The sequence below is a fragment of the Populus alba genome, chromosome 10 (assembly GCF_005239225.2).
Source record: "Populus alba chromosome 10, ASM523922v2, whole genome shotgun sequence".
In the NCBI taxonomy this organism is placed as follows: Eukaryota; Viridiplantae; Streptophyta; class Magnoliopsida; order Malpighiales; family Salicaceae; genus Populus; species Populus alba.
Genome location: NC_133293.1, coordinates 1,112,104 through 1,134,056, shown reverse-complemented (window position 1 = coordinate 1,134,056; position 21,953 = coordinate 1,112,104). Strand labels below are relative to the sequence as shown.

At 37.2% G+C, this 21,953-nt stretch overlaps 1 protein-coding gene across 1 annotated transcript; it reads right to left on the bottom strand.

Moving 5' to 3' along the window:
* Positions 1–16,161: 16,161 nt before the first annotated feature.
* Positions 16,162–21,688, bottom strand: LOC118041005 (uncharacterized). The gene is made up of 9 exons (XM_073411657.1): positions 21,523–21,688; positions 20,824–21,047; positions 20,125–20,703; positions 19,647–19,989; positions 19,218–19,472; positions 18,976–19,154; positions 18,269–18,528; positions 17,648–17,698; positions 16,162–17,251 (listed from the first exon to the last, which is right to left on the bottom strand). Exons 1-9 carry the CDS (start codon positions 21,638–21,640, stop codon positions 16,162–16,164), a joined length of 3,099 nt encoding a protein of 1,032 aa, XP_073267758.1. The 5' UTR covers positions 21,641–21,688.
* Positions 21,689–21,953: the final 265 nt, after the last annotated feature.

Genomic DNA, 21,953 nt, shown 5'->3' with positions numbered 1-21,953 from the left:
CAGTCCTTCTTCTCCCAACACCAATGTCAGCGCTTTTTATCCCAACATCAATGCAGTCATGCTTCCCTCTGCTGCGACAGCAACTGTTATTCCCCTCTCAAATACACAGAAGGTCATCAACCCCAAACTCACCGATTCCAATTATCTATTTTGATGTATGAAGATGAAGCCATATCTGATTGGCCAAGGGGTGTTCTCATTTGTTGATGGCCCGCATTCCTACACTTTTCCACTTGATCTGTCCACTCACTATACTACTGCCTCTGCTAACATTAATTATTGTCCTTCTCAAGCGTTTCTCACATGGAAACAACAAGATGAACTCATACTCAATGCTTTGCTCTCATCCCTCTCCATTGATTTTCTTCACGTTGTGGTGGACTGCCCAACTTCGGCAAGTGTTTGGAGCACCTTAAAATGTGCCTTGCCTCTCCATCCAACTCTAAGATTATGCAATTACATGGTTCTCTCCAGGATCTTCGTCAAGGTGATGATATTGTCACTCTATACCTGCAGAAAACTAAGGGCTTATTTGACGAACTAGCTACAACAGATAGACCTATCTCCCTCACTAACTTCAATCTCTATGTTTTTCGGGGTCTTCGCGATGAATTTCGAGATTTGGTTACTAGTCTGTCAACCAATGTTGAGTCTCTTGGGTATTCTAAGCTCAATAGTCACTTGTCTACACATGAATTTTAACACAAAAGCTCTCTGCATATGCTGCACAACTACCTTCACTGGATGTAATGGCAATGGCTCCTCTTCTCATCAGGGCAAAGGAAAAAGAGGAGGCTGGAGAGGTAACTCTCGCATCAATTATAACTAGTACCTTGGCCAGCCTTACCATGGAAATAGAGGGAGCTCCTCCTGGCAGAACACCAGGAGCTACGACAGCAGCAAAAACAAAAAGGGCAACACCAGTGGACTTGGCAGATTAGATGCAAACTTTGCAGCAACATCAGACACTCTGCACAACAATGCTCTCAACTTGTGCATCATGAGAATCAAGCCTTGGCCAACCTCTCCTTTAGTGATGCTTCAGTGGCAAATTATATCACTTGGTTCCTCGATACATGTGTGAATCAACATGTTACTCCAGACATTGCCGGTATGAAACATAAAGACCCTTGTCTTGGTAATGATCAATTGTATGTTGGTGATGGTAAGATACTTATTATATCTAATACAACTCATAAAATTTTGCATACTTCGAAACAAACCTTTACTTTGTCTAATATTCTACATGTTCCAAAAATTAAGAAAAGACTCTTATCTGTTCAACAATTTTGTCGTGAAAATTGTATCTTTTTTTAGTTTCACTATTCTTTTTTCTATTTCAAGGATCTCATAACCAAGGCAATTCTTCTTTCCGGTCAGAGTAAAGATGGCCTTTATATCCTTACCGAGTCCTCTACCACGTGTCTTCCCAGGGCTTTTCTGTACAGTACCTCTACCAATGTTTGGCATCATCGCCTCGGTCATCCTAGCTCTCGTGTTCTGAATCTCTTAGCGTCAAATAAAAAGGTTGTTTGTACTTCTCTTCCTTTAAATTTTCAATGTCAAGCTTGTCCATTAGAAAAATCATCTTGTCTGTCTTTAAGCCTTATAGGTCATCAAACATCTACTCTTCTTGAACTTGTTTTTAGTGATGTGTGGGGCTCTACTCTTATGTTATCTTTGGATGGTTTTCGCTATTTTGTTATTTTTGTGGATGTGCATACGAAATTTATATGGTTTTATCCTCTTGTCCTCAAATCTGATGTCTTTAATGTGTTTCATATTTCAAGTCTTTAAATATGTTCAAACTAACAGGGGTGGCGAATATCGTAAATTAAATTCATTATTCAAAACCATTGGTGTTCATCATCGCCTTATATGCTCACATACGCATGAACATAATGGTATTGTTAAGTGTCGTCATTGTCACATTGTTGAAACTGGTCTTACCCTTCTTAATTAGTGTAAGACACCTTTAAAATTTTGGACTTAGGCTTTTGAAACCTCTATTTACCTCATTAATTGTATGCCTACACCGATTTTGCGCAAAAAATCTCCTTTTGAATGCCTGTGTTGTCAACCACCTAATTATGATTTTTTACATACTTTTGCATATCTCTGTTTTCCCTTCCTTCGACCTTATAATGCTCATAAGTTAGACTATCGCTATACTTCATGTGTGTTCTTGGGCTATAGTTCATCTCATCTAGGGTATCGTTGTCTTGACTTATCATATAAGCGTTTTTATATCTCATGTCATGTTCGATTTAATGAACACGTGTTTTCGTTTCTCGAGTCTGCCCATCTCCCTTCACCTACCAGCCATACCCATCTGCTTACCACTGTCACATACCTTCCCTCGCTCACCATCTTTTTGTCTACTACATCATCAGCCCCACCACCCACTTCCTCTAACCCTGTTGTCCCCTTATCACCATCTACCTCCATATTTGTTGATCATTTTGCAGGTACAGGGTAACGCTGGCATTGTCTGTGTTCACGTGTCCCAGTTGTTGTCTCTCCAGCACGGTCATCCAACTCTTCCTCTCCATCCAAATAATCTGTTGTGTCTTCACCAGGTTTTGACCTCTATGTTAATTTGTCAAGTTATACTCTTCCGTGGCAATTGTCCATTGTTCAAAGCCTTGCTCCTCCAGGACAACGACAACACCCTATGGTGCTGCGTCCTAGACATAACAGGATTGCCAACATCACTTCAGTCGCCGCTTCTTCCTCACTGCCTCGATCTTCACCAGTAATGTCTCCCTCTACTCTTAAACCTCTTACTTTTAAGGAGGCTAACCGTTTTATGTGCTCGCATACTGCCATGAAGTATGAAATTGCATCTTCACATGCTAATGGTACTTGGTCCTTGGTCCTTGGTACCTTTTGATCCCTTCATGAATGTAGTTAGTTGTCGATGGGTGTGTTGTAACCCATTTTTGGGTCCTCACAAAAAAAAATAATAAAATACAAAAAATGAAAAAAATATATTATAAAAAATATAACAGTGAAAAAAATGCCAGTGTCCTAAAAATGCTCAAAATTTGTTTGAGGATGTTCAAAAATATAAACATTAAAAAAAAAGAAAGGAGAAAGCCCGAAATAGTGCGGTTTTGACGGCACTATGGGTCTTCTTCTTCCCCTGGACGTGCGAGGTAGGGGAAGAAGAAGATTTTCTTCCCCCTTTTTGCCAACCTCCTTTCCGGCTTTTGCACAATAAGACGCCCACAATTCAGCCACTTGCATACTTTTCAGCCACTTGGATAGTAGAGGGGCGGCCAACAATGGCTGCCCCAGCGTTCGCCCTCCCCTGTTTTCCTATAAATACAGGGGAGGACCGAGAGGAAAAAAAAAGAAGAAAAACCCGAGAGAGAGGACAAAAGAGGGAGGAGACCAAGAGAAAGAGAGAGAAGGGAGAACACAGAAGAAGAAGAAGAAGAAGAAGCAGCAGACACTACAAGATTTCACAGTTTTACCGACGGAAATATTCCGTCGGTGTGTGATAGAACTTTCGTCGGTAAAGTATTTACCGACTATATTACCGACGGAATACTCCTGTCGGAATACCTTTTGTCGGTGATTCCACATTCCGTCGCTATATCGGTCGGAAATACAAAAAAAAACTTTTACCAACGGTTTTACCGACATAAAAAGTTTCCCGCTTGGAATATACCGACGGAATATTTTCCGTCGGTGTTATAAAAAGACCGACGAACTAACTCTGTCGGCAAAAGTGTCGGTGATATTTTATACTGACCGAATATTTTCGTCAATATATACGTCGGTAAATTTATACCGACGGATTTGTTCCGTCGGTGATGGTCGGTGACGTGGCAGACACTGTCCAATGCCGACGGAGTTTTTCCGTCGGTAAATCCCTGTGTAATTGTTTTTTTTAATTGTTTTTTAATTATTTTGAAAAAATAATATAAATTAATGGTAATACAAACCAATTATGCAAATAAAATTTATATTAAGCAACAAAAACTCAAAGTGAAATAATATTCATTACAAAATGAATGTGTTTCAAAAAAAAATTAAACCAAATTTTAAATGTAAATAATGTTTATTAAAAATTAATATAAAGGTGGAGGAGGAGGAGGAGGATGGGGGTTAGGCGGCCAGAAAGGATTAGGCGCACATGTTCCACCTTGTGTCATGTTCATGACCATTTGCCGAAGCTCTTCATAGGCCGCTCTTTGTTGTTCAGACTCTGCTCTGTATTGTTCGTTTGCCAATCTTTGCTCTTCTTTGAGTTGTGTGTATGCCTCTGATAGGTGGTCGCACCTTTGCTGCAAGGCCACAAACTCCTTAGATTGGGAGCTCGATACAGATTGGGAGCTCCCAGGGGTTGAAGCAGTACCGCAAGGCCACAAACTCCTTAGATTGGGACCACAAGTTGGCCGCGGTAGTGTTGGAGAGCCCGTAAACCCGATTTTTATCGGGTCCACCTGACGATCCAGCCTCCATCCACAAATCCGGATCGAATTCCGGATGGGTCGATGGATCGTCCCCGTATCTCTCCCTCAACCGATTATTATAGGTCTCCTGAAAAAAAAAATCATCATATTCAATTCAATAAACATAATAATAACTTACAAAATAAAATGGTTGAACAAACATACCACAAAACGTTGAGCACGGTTGTCAACGAACTGTTGCGTCCCCTTTTGGCGGTCATGACTTCGCACGTGCGTCTCCACAAACAGCTCCATAGGGCTCGGCTCACGTCCAAGAGACGTAGCCTATAATGAAAAAAATGTATTAACAACAAATTAATTGAACGATATATTTCATTTAAATTAATCTTACCATCCGTTTCGCATGTGCAGAAAACGGAACGGAGCCGCCGGTGTGCGTTGTCACCGAGCCATGAATTGGTCGATTCCGGTTGCCAGCACCTGACTGTGAGCGTCGAGTGAACCGCTCAGACGTCACGTGCTGAAGATAGTGCGGCCATATATCTTCCGGGATGTATATTGGTTTGAAATCCCTCCAAACCGCAACATCGTTCCAGCCTTGGAACCCCTTATCCCTCGCTGTTTTTTTTGCTTTTTTCTAGGTGTCATACCAAAAATCACGCAACCTAATTCATGCACGAAAAAATTACATTTCGAAACATAAATAATTATGTAAAAAAAAGTCGTATTGTTTTCGATGTTACCTAATTGCCGTGTGATTTTCCCACACCCTCCTCACATGTAGAATCGATGCTATATATAAAAAAATAATTTTTTAAAATGTTAATAATTTATTTACAATTATAACTAGAATTTATTAGAAATAAGCTGAAAATTATATATTAACATGAACCTCAAATCTACGAAACCATGCATTGATTTGAGGTATCCATTCAGGATGTCTAGATATCTGACTCCATTGAAACAATGGAATCTCCATCGACGCTTTAAACACCGATGATTTTACTCGGGCGGCCTCAATGTTTGTGAACCTGAAAAGAAATGAAATTAATTTGTGATTACTTCATAAATTATGTTTTAAATTTGTTTCTTTTTATATAAAAAAAACTAAAACCTTAACAAACTTACATTGAAAGATCGTCCTTCCACTGTGCCTCGTACTAGCGGGTAAATTGATTCCACTTCGAAGGCACGCCGCTTCTGCGATGTGAAACATCGCTGGAAGAGACAACATCGGTTAACGGCGCAGGTGGTGTAGGTGCCTCTTCTTGAGAGGCACCTAAGGAAACATCATCATCGCTGCTAGACGAACTTGATTTGACTGGACGTGAACGACTAGCTCTGGTTTTCATTTTGCGCATCTAAACAATTTTATATTAATAATTGTATAATAAAATTCAAAAGTTAAAAAAAAATCGGCAGCACCTCCCCTATACTGGATACTACCCAAATCCACAAACCTGCAAATATTAACAATAGCCACAACCAATTGAACCAATCTATACTAATTACTCCAACATATTCAACTATTAATCCTAAGATAAATTCAACGTTAACAATTACAATTCACAAATTAATCAATAATTATATTCAAAACAATAAAAAATATGACAAAAAATGAATTCAATAAATTCAACAAATTAATCATTACAATTCAACATTAATAATTATAATTCAACAAATTAATCAATAATTAATTTCAAAACAATAAAAAATATGACAAAAAATAAATTCAACAAATTATAATTCAACAAATTAATCATTACAATTCAACATTAACAATTATAATTCAACAAATTAATCAATAATTATATTCAAAACAATAAAAAATATGACAAAAAATAAATTCAACAAATTCAACAAATTATACTTCAACAAATTAATCATTATAATTCAACATTAACAATTATAATTCAACAAATTAATCATTATAATTATGACAACAAAACAATAAAAAATATTCAAAAAATTCAAAAAAAAAAAAACCTACATCAATAAAAGGAACGAAATATACATACCTTAATAATGTGACAAATTCAAAACTTTATCTACATTACCAAAAAAACCACCAAAAACAACAAAATAACAAAAATAAAAACAACTAAAAATAAATTAAAAGTAAATAAATTAAATTGGAAATCAATAATTATTCCAACAAACGCAATTATTAATTCTAAGGTAAATTCAACATTAACAATATTAATTCAATAAATTAATCAATAATTATATAGGAAATACAACAATAAATTATATTCAATAAATTAAAAAAAATATAGACTAACAATTAAATTAACAAATATTCAACAAATTCAAAAAATTAAAAAAAAATCAAATATTCAACTTTAACTAATTCTAAGTTAAATTAACTAATAACAATTCTAACAACACAACAACAAAAAATATTCAAAAAATTCAAAAAAAAAAAACCTACATCAAGAAAAGGAACGAAATATACATACCTTAATAATGTGTCAAATTCAAAACTTTATCTACATTGCAACAAAAAACACCAAAACAACAAAAATAAAAACAACTAAAAATAAAATAAAATAAAATAAATTAGAAAAAAAACACATACCTTTTAATATGATGAAGATTTACAACACAAAATCTTGCTAGAGATTAAAGGTGAAAGTGTTTAAGGATTGAGGGGAAAAAATGAAAAATCTGAGGTGAAAAACGAAGGAGAAGTGAAGCGGCGGGGAGAAGAAGAAAAAATGAGGCGAAGCGGCGAGGGCTGGAACTAATAGGGCAGTTTTACCGACGGACTCGCCGACGGAATTAATATCCGTCGGTAAAAGGTAAAAAATTCTGTCAGTAACAGGTCAAAAATCCGTCGGTATTTTTTGAATTTTGCCCCGAATTTTTAAAAGCCCTCCATATTTTTCGCAGTCCGTCGGTAATATGACAAGTTCATAGGCGCATTAATTCACACACTTTGGAAATCGCGCGGTCCGTCGGTATTTCTGTCGGTAATATGTGTGACCGACAAATTACCGACGGACCTATTCCGTCAGTATTAGCGTCGACAAAACTGTCGGTGAATCCGTCGGTCATTGTGGCATTTTGTTGTAAATATTTTCGAACTCTCTGTGAGATACCGACGGACTATAATCCGTCGGTATTCCCGTCGCTGATTGTGGCATTTTGTTGTAAATATTTTCAAACTCTCTATGAGATACCGACGGACTATAATCCGTCGGTATACCCGTCGCTGATTGTGGCATTTTGTTGTAAATATTTTCGAACTCTTTGTGAGATACCGACGGACTATAATCCGTCGGTGTATGTGTCAGTGAAGCCGTCTGTAATGTCGTCGTTGTTGGTGGCATTTCGCGTAATTAATTTCGAACTCTCTGTGAGATACCGACGGATCACTATCCGTCGGTATGGACATCGGTAAGATTGCATGATGCAGGAAAGGTTGTCTTTGTATTGCCTGTTTACCTTCCTGCAGAAACTTAACTGATAAACTGTCCATCACATAAACACAATAACCACATTGTTTAAACAGTAAATATTTTGTTTTACAAAATACATCATCTATAATCTAAATTACATGAGACAAATGTTTTTACATAGGGCTTCATTTTCATAATTAGTCGGAATTTTCTTCTTCTTCCTCATCAGTTGAATTGTCATCATCTTCATCGCAATCTTCAATATGGATATCATCTTCTTCATCGACATTTGCTTGTCCGCTAGAGCTGAGAACAACATTCAACTCCTCTCCGTCAATATCAACAAGACTATCATCGAGAACTCAAAAATTTGAATTTTCTTCCAATTCAATCGAAGGAGCAACTTGATGTGGTTCAACCAACTCACGAACTTGAAAGACTTCATCTCGCACACTTGTGTCTTCGTTCTCATCCTGAACAACCTCGACACGACCCCGTGGTTTCGTTTTTAAAATAGAAAACCAATCAACTCTTGAACGATCCTTTCTAAATGAAGGGGTGTATGTGTAATAAACTTGTTGACATTGCTTTGCGAAAACAAAGACGTCGTTTATGTTGCAGAGTCTAGCTTTTGAGTTGATTTCGACCAGACCATGGTGCGGATCAACTCTGATTCCTCTGTCCGTCGTGTCATACCAATAACATTTGAATAAAAACACTTTATTCTGTTCGTTATGATATTGCAGTTCGACGACCTCTTCTAATCTACCATAGTAGTCAACTTTTAACTGGCTACTTGTGGATCCCTTAACACAAACACCGCAGTTGTATGTCTTTCTTCCTTGCCCGTATTCTTCAGTATGGAAAACATATCCATTGACAAAATACCCGTTGTAGCACCTAACTTTTCTTTTAGGGCCGAGGCTTAGTGAAGACAATGACTTGGGCGCACTCCTTCCCATTTGATAAACCTTACATGTGTTCCATTGACAAAATTCCCGTTGTAGCACCTAATTAAATGTACATCAATACACGGTAAATGAACGAGAATCTCGTAATGACATGCATACGTTAGAATGAGTTTGTGATAGTGCTTACATGTGTTCTGAACCATGTGGCAAATTGTTCATCTTGTAATTGAAAGATCTGGGATTCGGTCAGCTGCGAGTTATTGGAGAGCAAATATTGTTGATGTTGCCTGCAAGTGATAATGAGTGTATGATATTACAATATATAATTAACAGTATATTACTGACAAAGTTTAATTAGTATTACACATATATAGACTTACTGAATAAATGGTCTCAGCTCATCACAGTTAAATAGAACATAGTTGTGTGCTTGTTTGAATTCTATTTCCGACAAATATCTTCCTCTTACGGCATTTTTAGGTGTGGGTCGTCCAGTATTGGAGAATATTGACAAGTTCCCACTGGAACGCACTTCACTGCCATCGTCATGCCGTGGAATGCGATTGATTCTTGTTCTCAGATGAGGTTCGAAATAGTACGAGATAAATGTTTATATCTCTTCAACAATATAGGCCTCAGATATGAAGCCTCAACATGCGCCTTGTTCTTAACCTTTTTTTTTAGATTAAACAAGTACCTGCATTGAAGTACAATTCAAGTATTTTCAAATAAGAAAAACATAGAAAATACTTTAAGATATGAATTCCATTGCAACTGTAATATCTCACCGTTCGAATGGGTACATCCATCTATACTGGACCGGTCCTCCAGCTTTTGCCTCGAACGGTAGATGTATAGGGATATGCTCCATTGAGTCAAAAAATGAAGGAGGGAATATCATCTCAAGTTTGCATAGTATCTCGATGATATTCGTTTGAAGCATCTCAATGTGCTCAACATTCATCTTGCTGGAGCATATATCTCTGAAGAAATGACTGATCTCCGTTAGTGCATCCCATATCCCCTTTGGCAACAAATCACGAAAAGCTAATGGGATGAGTGTTTGCATAAACACGTGGCAATCATGGCTCTTCATTTCATACAATCTGCAGTCCTCTATGTTAACAAGCCTTGATATGTTTGATGCATGTCCATCCGGGAAACGCAGACTCTTAAGCCATTTGTAGACTAGCAGTTGTGCGTTTTCTCTAACACGAAGCTTGCCCTTGGTTTTGCAACCCGTGACTCGTCATAAACCAACTCCATATTTTTACGGTTACAGTATAAAGCTATATCCAATCTAGCCTTCATGTTGTCCTTTGTCTTCCCCTTCACATCCATGACGGTGTTGAAAATATTCTCAAACACGTTCTTTTCGATGTGCATGACATCAAGGTTATGGCGGAGAAGATTAGTCTTCCAATACGGAAGCTCCCAAAAAATACTTCGCTTTACCCAATTATGGGTCAAACCAAAACCAGGAAACTTTTGTTTACCTGATTGAAGGCCAAACACAATGTCACCGTACTTTGATACAACATGATGCAATTCTTCACCAGAAAGACGCGGGGATGCAACATCTTTTTCAACTCTACCAACAAAGAAATCTTTTATGTTCTTTCTGAACCTGTGATTAAGTGGCAAGAAGCGATGGTGACAGTCAAAAAAAGAAGCTTTACCTCTGTTTGCTAGCGTGAATGCCTTGTTGTTTTCCATGCAATATGGACATGCGAGTTTCTCATGCGTGCTCCAACCAGAAAGCATTCCATAAGCTGGAAAATCACTGATAGTCCACATCAAAGCCGCCCTCATAAGGAAATTTTGTTTCCTCGATATATCATAAGTCAGAGATCCAGAGGACCACAACTGTGCCAGCTCATCTATCAACGATCGAAGACAAACATCTATATTCCGCCCCGGGCTGCTTGGACCGGGTATGACAGTAGATAGAAACATGAACTCCGGCCTCATACACATTCCCGGTGGCAAGTTATAAACTGTGAGAATGACCGGCCAACAAGAATAGGGAGCAGCAAATGACCCAAATGGGTTGAACCCGTCTGTACACAACCCAAGTCGAACATTCCTTGATTCAGCAGAAAATTCAGGATGAACACTGTTAAAGCATTTCCACGCTTCGCCATCAGAAGGATGCACCATCACACCATCAACGACATCGTCATGTGTTTGGTTCCATGTCATGTGCTCAGCAGTCCTTGGTGACATAAATAACCTCTGCAGTCTAGGTGTGATCGGGAAATATCTAAGTTTTTTATACGCCACTAGAGTCTTTCCCCTGCCAGTTTTGGGTTTGTAACGGGAATGCCCGTATGTCATGCACTCGGTCATCTTAGCATTTTCAAGGTAGTATAACATGCAGAAGTTAGGGCACATGTCAATTTTCTGGTATCCTAAACCGAGGGGTTTCATCATGGACTTCGCAGCATAGAAGTTCTCTTTCAGCCTGTTCCCTTCAGGTAAAATGCTTCTTGCCCAATCAATAATTTTGTCATACCCAGCCTCACTCAACCCGTGATCTGACTTGATGGTGAACACCTGTGCCACAACCGATAATTTACTGTGGTTTGTGCAACCATCCCATAATGGTTCGTCAGAATCTTTCAACAAATCAAAAAACCTAGCTGCCTCTACCTTAGGTTCTTCTTCTACGATTGGACATTGATTGACATTATCTTGATTCATTCTCATTGCATCCATAACCATGTTTCTGTAAGGATTAGTGTTGTAATTTGTCGCTTCATACACGTTGCTAGCACTAGAAGTTAACCCAACCACCGTTTCTCCCATTCTCCTATTACTAACAAATACCTCTCCATGTGCATACCAACACTCGTAATCCTCCACAAACCCTTTGTGTAGAAGATGCATCATTACAGCATCTGGATGCAGATACTTTTTATTTTGACACTTCCTGCATGGACACCTAATACCGCCTCCAGTAAAATTTCTGGGAATAGATGTTGCGAAATTAATAAAACCCTGAACCCCGTTACAATAATCCATCCTCCGCAATCCTTGGGGTGAATCTAGATACATCCATGAACGATCATCCATGACTTCTATCGAACCTCTATAAAAAGGACCCATTAAGCAAGCTCTTAATTATTTCAAAACATAACATGTAATTCGGTAATTCTACAAATTAAGTTTTAACAATTTTCAAACAAATACAATCTTACAAAATCTAAAACAAACCATAACAAGTATTAAATTATACATTCATATACTACAAGTTTGTTTGAGAAATAACAATAAAACATGTACATCTACTAAAAAAAAATACATATACTAAAAAAACAATAAAATTGACATTTAAATAATGTTAAAATTTTGAAAGATAGAATTACTTACAAAAAATGATAAAATCCGTCGGTAAATCAGAACACGGATGCTGTGACCACAAAACTTCAAGAAATACAACTTGTTGTGCTGAGATGAGGAAGATTTTTGTTTTGGGGTGAGGGGGGCTGGTTATTTTGTAGATGGGGAGGGTTAGGATTAGGAAGAAGAAGGAGAAATGGGGGAGGAGAGTGACGGCAGAGTGGCCATATATTCACTTTTGCCGACGGACTTACCGACGGTTTTGATTCCGTCGGTGAATCCGTCGGTACTTCTGACGGGCTATCGACACGTCACCGCACGGACCTGCTATTCAAATCCCTCGGTGATTCCATCAGTATTTTTAACGGTGCACCGGTCACGTCACCGGTATGGATCTGGCATTTCAAATCCGTCGGTGATTCCGTCGGAAAAATCACCCGCCAAAACCTCCGCGCCACCTACCCGCCCTTTTTTCATTAATTCTGAATTTTCTGTCGGTAATTTGGTCGGTAATTACCGACGGACTTATTCCGTCGGTAATTACCAACCAAATTACCGATGAATATTGTCCGTCGGTGATTTCGGCCGAAAAATACCGACAGAAAAAATTTCGTCGGTATGTCCGTTGATATTTAGCGAATTTCTGGTGGTGAGAGTAGAAAACAAAAAAAAAACAGAGGAGAGAGAGAAGGAAAACGCAGAGTCCTGCCGGCCTCCCCACTATCAGCGCTGCTTCCTGTCGCCACCAGCAACACCGCCTTCAGAACCACCACAGGTCAGCCCTCTACCCCTTATGTCGTTTTACTATTCATCTTCTTGCATGCAGAACGTTCACTGTGTATGTTCTGCAAGCAAGAAATTAATTACCCGGTTACTGTGCATGTGCACAGTAACTGGCTAATTAATTCACTGGTTACTGTGCACACAGTAACCAGTAGGACCCCAGCCCAGCCCATGCATTTGGGCCAGGTTCGGCCCAGCCCATGTATTTGGGCCTGACCCGGCCCATTTAAAAAAAAAACAAATCAATCAAAAATATTTGTTTCATCATTTTATAATTTTTCCGTGTAGTTTTTATGTCATTTTTTATTAATATTGGGTGGCATTTTACATCGTAAAAATATAAATCTGGTATTAAAATACCCGGTTTTCGTCAAAACTTCCAAAAATACAAAAAACAATTGAAAAAAAATGGAAAAAAAAATGTTTTTGTGCATGCTTGACCGCTTTTTATGATCGGCTTGTTTTAACTCGCAAGTGCACGAGTGTGCGATGTAGCAATTAACTCGGTAAGATCGAGGTCATATCCACAGAGAGCTAGATCTGGAAATTAAGCTAGGTAACAACAAAAAAAACTCAAGAGAAATTAAATTAACAATAACTTGGTTGAAAATAATTGATGGATTTGTTTTCAAAGATGAAAAAGTGTAAATAGATTTTAAAAGACAAGAAAAAGTAAGTCTTGGTCCAAATCAATTTTAATGGTGATGTATTGGTGATTTCTTCAACATATATAAGATAACTCAACCTAACATCAACGATGGTGATATTATATCGGAAGATATTACAATGAAGTTTAAAAAGATGAAGATTAATTATTGCTTAATAATGAACAAGTACTTTCAAATTAAGTAAGACATTGAATCAAGCAATCTCTATACCAAAACTAAGGTTTGTGCATAAAAATTCAAGATTATAACATTACCTAAATGATTTCTAAAATTTCTTAACATTCATGAAGAAAATGAGAAGATAAACATTAAGATTCATTCATATCTTAAAGAACTCACCTCAATCACCATCATCCTTGATTTGGATCCAAGAAAGAGATTAGCCAACCATGATTATATATAAGAACACTTTAATAAACATGAAATAACTTGAATCAAACTGAAATAATAAGTCTTACAAACTAAAGAACCGAAATCTACAAAGAATAACACAACAGAATTTCAGTAAAAATTCGGACACAAATTTGACTCTAACTTTGGACAGCAATTCGACCCTCTTAGCAGCCTCTCCCAGAGATGGCTATTAGAGACATATTTATAGGCAATTCTGTTAGCCTTCCAGATCATTAAAGAACAGCTCATTTGGACATCTGAGTCAACAGTTATGGGCAAAACACTGAAAGGTGTTCTGGAAAATTAAATCAGGCCAGCTTGGAGAACACTTTGGTGCACGTTTTTCTTCCTCCTTTATGAGCTGTTTCTTTCCTCTTTTTGACCCAAAATAATGTCACAATGTCCCCTCCAGCTTTCCATCCATGTGCTTGCCCTCTTGGATCAATTAATTGCCCAAAATAAATCAAATGTTATTTGTTGTGTGGACATGTAAGATCATGGATTGTGCTTGGGCTGATTTGGGGCTGATTTGGGGCTGAACTTGAGCATCAAATAAGTATACAAATGTACATATTATTTGGGCTAAGATTGACATTGAAACCTTGAGTGTTTGATGGTTGAAGTTTGCACACAACATAAGGCAAGTTTGGGCTTGAAATAGATCATATGATATTCTTTTCTAGAATTGGAATAGAATTGATTTTTGGGGCAAATTTAGAGCACTAATTTGAACCAAGATTTGCTTCAATCTTCAACTAAATTTCTCTTCAATTCTTTGTTCCGAATTCTGACGTTGAATTTTCTGAAATAATTCATTTAAGCTCCAAAAACCTATCGAAACATTAAAAGAAACTTCATTACTAAAAAGCACATCACTTATTATAAAAACCCAAATAAAAACAATAAATACATATGTAAAATAAAAGACTTAATGATACTTTTGATGCACAATCACACCCCCCAACTTAGATTTTGCTAGTCCTCAAGCAAAACAAAACATAAAACCTTTAAAATAAAAACAATAATAATAACATAATTAGGCTCGACTCATCACACTTAAAGGACCTATCATGCAAACATTGGTATCTTTAACTTGGTGCACACAATAGCAAATAAAGAAAAATAAGCATACTCACATTCTCTAAGTCAAACATCCATACAAAATTCCAAATTCAATCGTATTTATCATGCAACCAACATAATTGATTCACGCGAAAACTCAACTTGTAATCTTCCCTTTTCACTACTACAAACAAGGTAGCAAACTAAAGAAATATCTATATATATTTTTTCCTTTTTTTTTTCTTCTTTTTTTTTTTGAAGATATTATTTATTCTTTTTCTTTAAGTGGTCACTTCCCTTTTGACGCGAATACAAACATTTGTGATGAATGCACCCGGTTACTCACAAAGTCACAAACTTAAAGTGCTTTTGCATACTCATATTTCAAGCTGCCTTTTGACGTAAAGATAAACATTTGTGATGAATACCCCTAGTTACTGAGCAACTCAAAACATTGGAGTAGATAGAACTTTGTACACATTTATTTATTTATTTGTGTAATAATTATTACTTTATTTACTTAAACCTTGTTTAGGACTAGATCAAAAGGGATAATCACAAGTAAAGCATCACACTCATCTTTCATGCATAATCACACAACTCACACAACTTTTACAAGGAAAGATGTACTTCAATAATCTTAAAAAAATATATGCTATATCTTACTTTATAAGATATTATCTATCCCAAATTAAAGCATGCAATGTTCAACACAATAATGAATCCAAAAATGTAATGTTGATCCTAAACAAGTCTCATTCACATTCGAATGCAAGTTTTTTTTTTAAAAAAAACAAGCATGGTTATCTCAAGCATTCAACATAATCAAATATCTAAAATTAAGTTTTACATTATCCTCAATGTAAAAAAGAAAGAGAAGAAAAGTATAACGATTAGAAAACTGTTACTCCCCTTTTGTTTTCAAGGGTGAATGTCTGATTGACTTGGACATGAGCTGACTTCTTGCTTGATTTTTTTTTTAACCTGCATATCACAACTAAAAGAAAACATTGATTTTTTTTTTTTGAAAATAAAGAACCTCACACCCCCCAACTTAAAATACTGCATTGTCCCTAATGCATGAACAAGAAAATATAAAAGATGGAAGAAAGAAGAAAAAAAAAAGAAAAAATAAACGAAAAATAAAAATAAAAATAAAAACTCATTACTTGTGATACTACAATGGTATGGGATCTTCAAGATCCAATGTCTCAACTTCAGCCACAACGTTTTCAAGATAAGGTTTCAATCGATGACCATTTACTTTGAAAATATTTCCATTCTTAGGATTTTCTACCTCAAATGCACCATGCTCAGATATGGATTTAATCACAAATGGACCAATCCATTTTGTCCTCAACTTCCCAGGAAAGAGATGTAATCGTGAATTATACAAGAGAACCTTTTGATCAATATGAAAGGATTTTCTAAAAATATGTTTATCATGCAAAGCTTTCATCTTATGTTTTGAAATTTTTGCATTTTCAAATGCATCATTTCTCAGCTCCTCTAATTCATCCAATTGAAGCTTTCTATTTTTGCCAACTTCATTTTCATTGTCATTGAATTGCCGGATGACCCAATATGCACGATGCTCAATCTCAACAGGGAGATGACAAGGTTTTCCATAAACTAGCCTATAAGGAGACATTCCTAAAGAGGTCTTGTAAGCAGTGCGATATGCCCACAAAGCATCAACTAGTCGTAGGGACCAATCCTTACGGTTTGGATTGACTGTTTTCTCTAAAATGTTCTTGATCTCCCTATTTGCCAACTCAGCTTGGCCACTAGTTTGTGGGTGATATGGGGTACTGACCTTGTGAATTACACCATATTTTCTCATCAACATCCCAACGGGCTTGTTACAAAAATGCTTTCCCCCATCACTAATCATAGCCCGGGGCATGCCAAAACGAGAGAAAATATTTTCTTTCAAGAATTTGACAACAACTCGATGGTCATTGGTGCGAGATGCAATGGCCTCCACCCATTTAGACACATAATCAACAGCTACAAGGATGAAGTGGTAGCCAAATGAACTTGGAAAAGGTCCCATGAAATCAATCCCCCAACAATCAAATATTTCCAAAACAAGAATGGGGTTAAGGGGCATCATGTTACGCCTAGTGAGGTTACCTAGTCGTTGGCATCGGTCACATGCAACACAGAAGGCATGGACATCTTTGAACATAGTGGGCCAATAAAAACCACACTGCAAGATCTTGGCAGTGGTTTTCTTGGAAGAGAAATGCCCACCACAAGCTAATGCATGACAAAAATTAATGACACTTGGAATTTCATGATCAGGGATGCACCGCCTAACAATTTGGTCAGGGCAATATTTAAATAGGTAGGGGTCATCCCAAAAAAAAGTACGCACGTTGCGCAAGAATTTTTGTTTATCAAGTTTAGACCAATGAGAAGGAATCTGACTTGTGGCTAGGTAATTTGCTATGTCAGCATACCATGGAGAGCCAATGTAGGAAACAGTACCTGCATAAAATAAATTTTCATCAGCAAAGAATTCATTTATTGGAGATTCATCAGTTATGGTCTCATAGCTTGAAAGACGGGACAAATGATCAGCCACTACATTCTCTACTCCCTTTTTATCTTGAATTTCAAGGTTAAACTCTTGGAGTAGGAGGATCCATCGAATCAAACGTGGCTTGGCATCCTGTTTTGTGAGCAAGTATTTCAATGCTGCATGATCAGTGAAAACAATAACAAGAGATCCAACCAAATAAGACCTGAACTTGTCTAATGCAAAGACCACAGCTAAGAGTTCTTTTTCGGTTGTAGTGTAATTCAATTGTGCATCATTCAAAGTCTTGCTAGCATAATAAATGACATGAGGCTTCTTATCTTTTCTTTGCCCTAAAACAGCCCCAACCGCAAAATCACTAGCATCACACATCAGTTCAAATGGTAAAGACCAATCAGGAGCTTGCATGATTGGTGCAGTGGTCAACAACCCTTTAAGCTTTTCAAAAGCTTCTTGACATTTTGATGTCCAATCAAATTGGACATCTTGTGACAACAAGTTACACAATGGTTTGGCAATGGTACTAAAAGAATGAATGAATCTTTGATAGAAACCAGCATGTCCTAAAAAGGATCTCACATCTTTCACAGTCCTAGGGGTAGGTAATTTTTGAATGACTTCAATTTTTGACTTATCCACCTCTATCCCTTTTGAAGAGACAATGTGACCTAAGACAATGCCATGTGTCACCATAAAATGACACTTCTCCCAATTAAGTACAAGATTGCTCTCTTCACATCTTTCAAGAACTTTGTCCAAGTGCATTAGACACAACTCATAAGAATCCCCATAAACTGAAAAATCATCCATGAAAACTTCCAAAAAATTTTCCACCATGTCACTAAAGATACTCATCATACACCTTTGAAAAGTGGCTGGTGCATTACACAAACCAAAAGGCATTCTTCTATAAGCATAGGTACCAAAAGGACAAGTGAAAGTGGTTTTTTCTTGTTCTTCTAAAGAAATCTCAATTTGGTTGTAACCTGAGTATCCATCAAGAAAACAATAGAAAGCTCTTCCGGCTACTCTTTCAAGCACTTGGTCTAAAAATGGAAGCGGAAAATGGTCCTTCCTAGTCACCATGTTCAACTTACGATAATCAATGCACATACGCCATCCAATTTGGATTCTAGTTGGTACTAGTTCATTATTTTCATTTTTTACGACAGTGACTCCAGATTTTTTTGGGACAACTTGGGTTGGACTAACCCATTTTGAGTTTGCAATGGGGTAAATGATACCCGCATCAAGTAGTTTAAGCACTTCACCTCTCACTACTTCCTTCATGTTTGGGTTCAATCGTCTTTGCATTTGCCTCACAGATTTAGCCTCTTCTTCAAGATAAATTCTATGTGTACATAAAAGAGGGCTAATTCCTTTCAAGTCAGTGATTGTCCACCCAATTGCTTTCTTGTGTTTTCTCACCACTCTCAAAAGTTCTTGTTCCTGCTCTATGCTAAGTTTTGATGAAATCACAATAGGATATGATTCATCTTCCCCTAGAAAAGCATACTTAAGATCACTCGGTAAAGGCTTCCTTTCTGGTTTATAAGGTTGGACAAGAGATGCCTCCACTTTCACTTGGGGTGAAATCAAAGGCTCAAACGATGGGGTCCATTGACCTATTGACATAATAGGCATTGGATCTAGATAAGTCTCGAGTTCTCTTACTTCCTCATCAACACATTCCAAAGAATAAAGTCTTTCATCATTAATTAAAGTTCTTTCCAATGGATCCTTTACCCATTCTCTCTCAAAGTGTTCTTGACAAATTGTTTGGATCCAATCTACCTCTCTAATGTCCTCATGTTCACCAATTTGTTTGGAGACATTGAATATGTTCATCTCCACAGTCATATTCCCAAAAGACAATTTCATCACCCCATTCCTACAGTTAATTAAAGCATTGGATGTAGCTAGGAAAGGTCTACCTAAGATGACTGGGATGGGAGCATTAGAACCTTGAATAGGTGCGGTGTCTAACACTACAAAATCAACAGGAAAGTAGAATTTATCTACTTGGACCAACACATCCTCAACAATACCCCTAGGAATCTTGATTGACCTATCAGCTAATTGAAGGGTGATTCGAGTAGGCTTGATTTCTCCTAAACCTAATTGTTCGTAAACAGTGTAGGGTATGAAATTCACACTTGCTCCTAAATCCAACAAAGCTTGGTCTATCTTATGACTTCCAATAATGCATGAAATGGTAGGACAACCAGGATCTTTGTATTTGGGAGGGGTCTTAAACTGGATGATGGCACTAGCATGCTCAGTTAGAAAAGCTCTTTCTTTCACATTCAATCTCCTTTTGACTGTGCATAAGTCCTTAAGGAACTTTGCATAAGATGGGACTTGTTTAATTGCATCAAGGAGTGGAATGTTGACTTTCACTTGTTTGAACAATTCATAGATTTCCGAGTTCATAAGATCATGTTTAGGTTTCCCTAACCTCTGTGGAAATGGTGCTCTAGGAACAAATTCTAAATCACTCACTTTGACTCCAATTTTTCTTGAATCATCTCCTTTCTCACTCATCTCTTTCTCATTTATCTCGCCTTATTTGTCACTCAAACTCTCATTTGTCACTTGTGTTTTGATTCCCTCTTCACTCTCCCTAGATTTCTCCTCCACAATACCTTTAGGAATCCCAAAACCTATAGCTTTGTCAATAATCTTTCCACTTCTAAGGGTAGTGATGGCTTGGACTTGTTCATGGTTTAAAGGTTCACTAAGTGAGGATTCACTCATGTGTACCTGACCTCTAGGATTTGGCATTGGTTGAGCTGGGATCTTTCCCTTCTCTTGAATGCTTAGTGATTGAGTCAACTTGGTGAGTTGACTTCGAATGTCATCTAAGGTCCTATTGGTCTGGTCTTGAAATTTGTAAGCTTGGTTGTTGATTCCTCCTTGTGTTTGCATGAATTGTTGAAGAGTATCCTCTAGGGATCTCTTATGAGGTGGTTGGTACGTGTTATGTGTGGGAGCATGAAATGGTTGGGGTGGAGGTTGAAATGTTTGAGGTACTGAAGAGCCCTCATTTCTCCATCCAAAATTTGGGTGGTTCCTCCATCTAGGATTATAGGTCTCAGAGTAGGGATTGCCTACTTGATTTGAAAATGGCTTTCTAACATTACTTGAATCAGAAGTTTGGCCATATAGCACTTCCTTGAAGGCTGGAATGGTAGGACACTCAGTTGTCCTATGCCCTTTGCTCTCACAAACAACACAACTTTCCTCTTGTTGTTCACTCATGACATGCACTTTTTTTATCTCAAGAGACTCTACTTTCCTAGCCAATGAGGCTAATCTAGCATTAAGATCATCAGTCTCTTTTAATTGGAACTTCCCACTTGAATGAGAAATGGTGTTTCTAGACTCAACATGAAGTGGGCGAGAAGTCTCCCATTGCTTTGTGTTTTCAGCCAATTGATCAAAAAAATCGAAGGCTTCACTTGGTTCTTTGTCATAAAACTCACCATTACACATGGTTGACACTAGCTTTTTAAAATCTGCGGTAAGAGAGTCGTAGAAGAAACTCACTAACCTCCACATCTCAAAACCATGGTGGGGGCATGCATTTAACAAGTCTTTGAACCTTTCCCAAGCTTGGGTGAAATGACTCATTTGGACTACAAGAAAAATTCATCATTTGACGTTGTAAGGCTGCCGTCCTATGAGTGGGGAAGTATTTTTTTCAAAAAATTCAGCTTGCATTTCTCTCCATGTACCTATAGACCTAGGACGTAAGGAGTTTAGCCAAAGCTTGGCTTTATCCTTTAGAGAGAATGGGAACAATTTAAGCCAAATAGTTTCCTCAGTGCATGTTCTATCAATAAAAGTATTACATACCTCTTCAAAGTCCTTAATGTGTATGTATGGATTTTCAGAATCCATACCGTGAAATGTGGGAAGAAGTTGAATCATGCCCCGGTTTCAAATTGAAAGCTTGTTGGTTAAGAGGCAAGATAATACACGAAGGTGTACTTTGTCTAGCCGGGTGAAGATACTCTCTAAGAGTTCGAAAATTAGGTTGATCATTAAATTGTGGAGGTCCATTACCTTGAACACTCCCTTCACCCTCTACATCTTCAACATTAGCCATGATAAAATAATAATAATAATAATAAAATAACAATTATATGAATACGAAAGGAAAGGAGAGAAAAACAAGAAAAACAAAAAAAAAGATTGCAAATAAAAGTAAATGAAACGTACAAGATAAAGTAATGGCTCAAAAATAAAAATACAACAAATTAAAAAATTCACTCTCCAACTAATAAACAATATTAAACAACAATAAACATTAAAAGATAAGTATAACAAGCATGAATAAAGAGGCGGTAATACCGGCCAAGCACTTCAAACAATAAATATAAAAGAAATAATAACAATAAATAACAACAAAATAAAATAAA

Excerpts from the sequence above, each read along its gene's own strand:
- LOC118041005 (XM_073411657.1), bottom strand. The coding sequence starts at position 21,640 with ATGGCTAATGTTGAAGATGTAGAGGGTGAAGGGAGTGTTCAAGGTAAT. Across the intron at positions 19,473-19,646 it reads CACTGTTTACGAACAATTAG|TCATCTTAGGTAGACCTTTC; the intron begins GTTTAGGAGAAA and ends CTCCCATCCCAG. Across the intron at positions 18,529-18,975 it reads AACTTAGCATAGAGCAGGAA|GATGGATACTCAGGTTACAA; the intron begins CAAGAACTTTTG and ends TATTGTTTTCTT.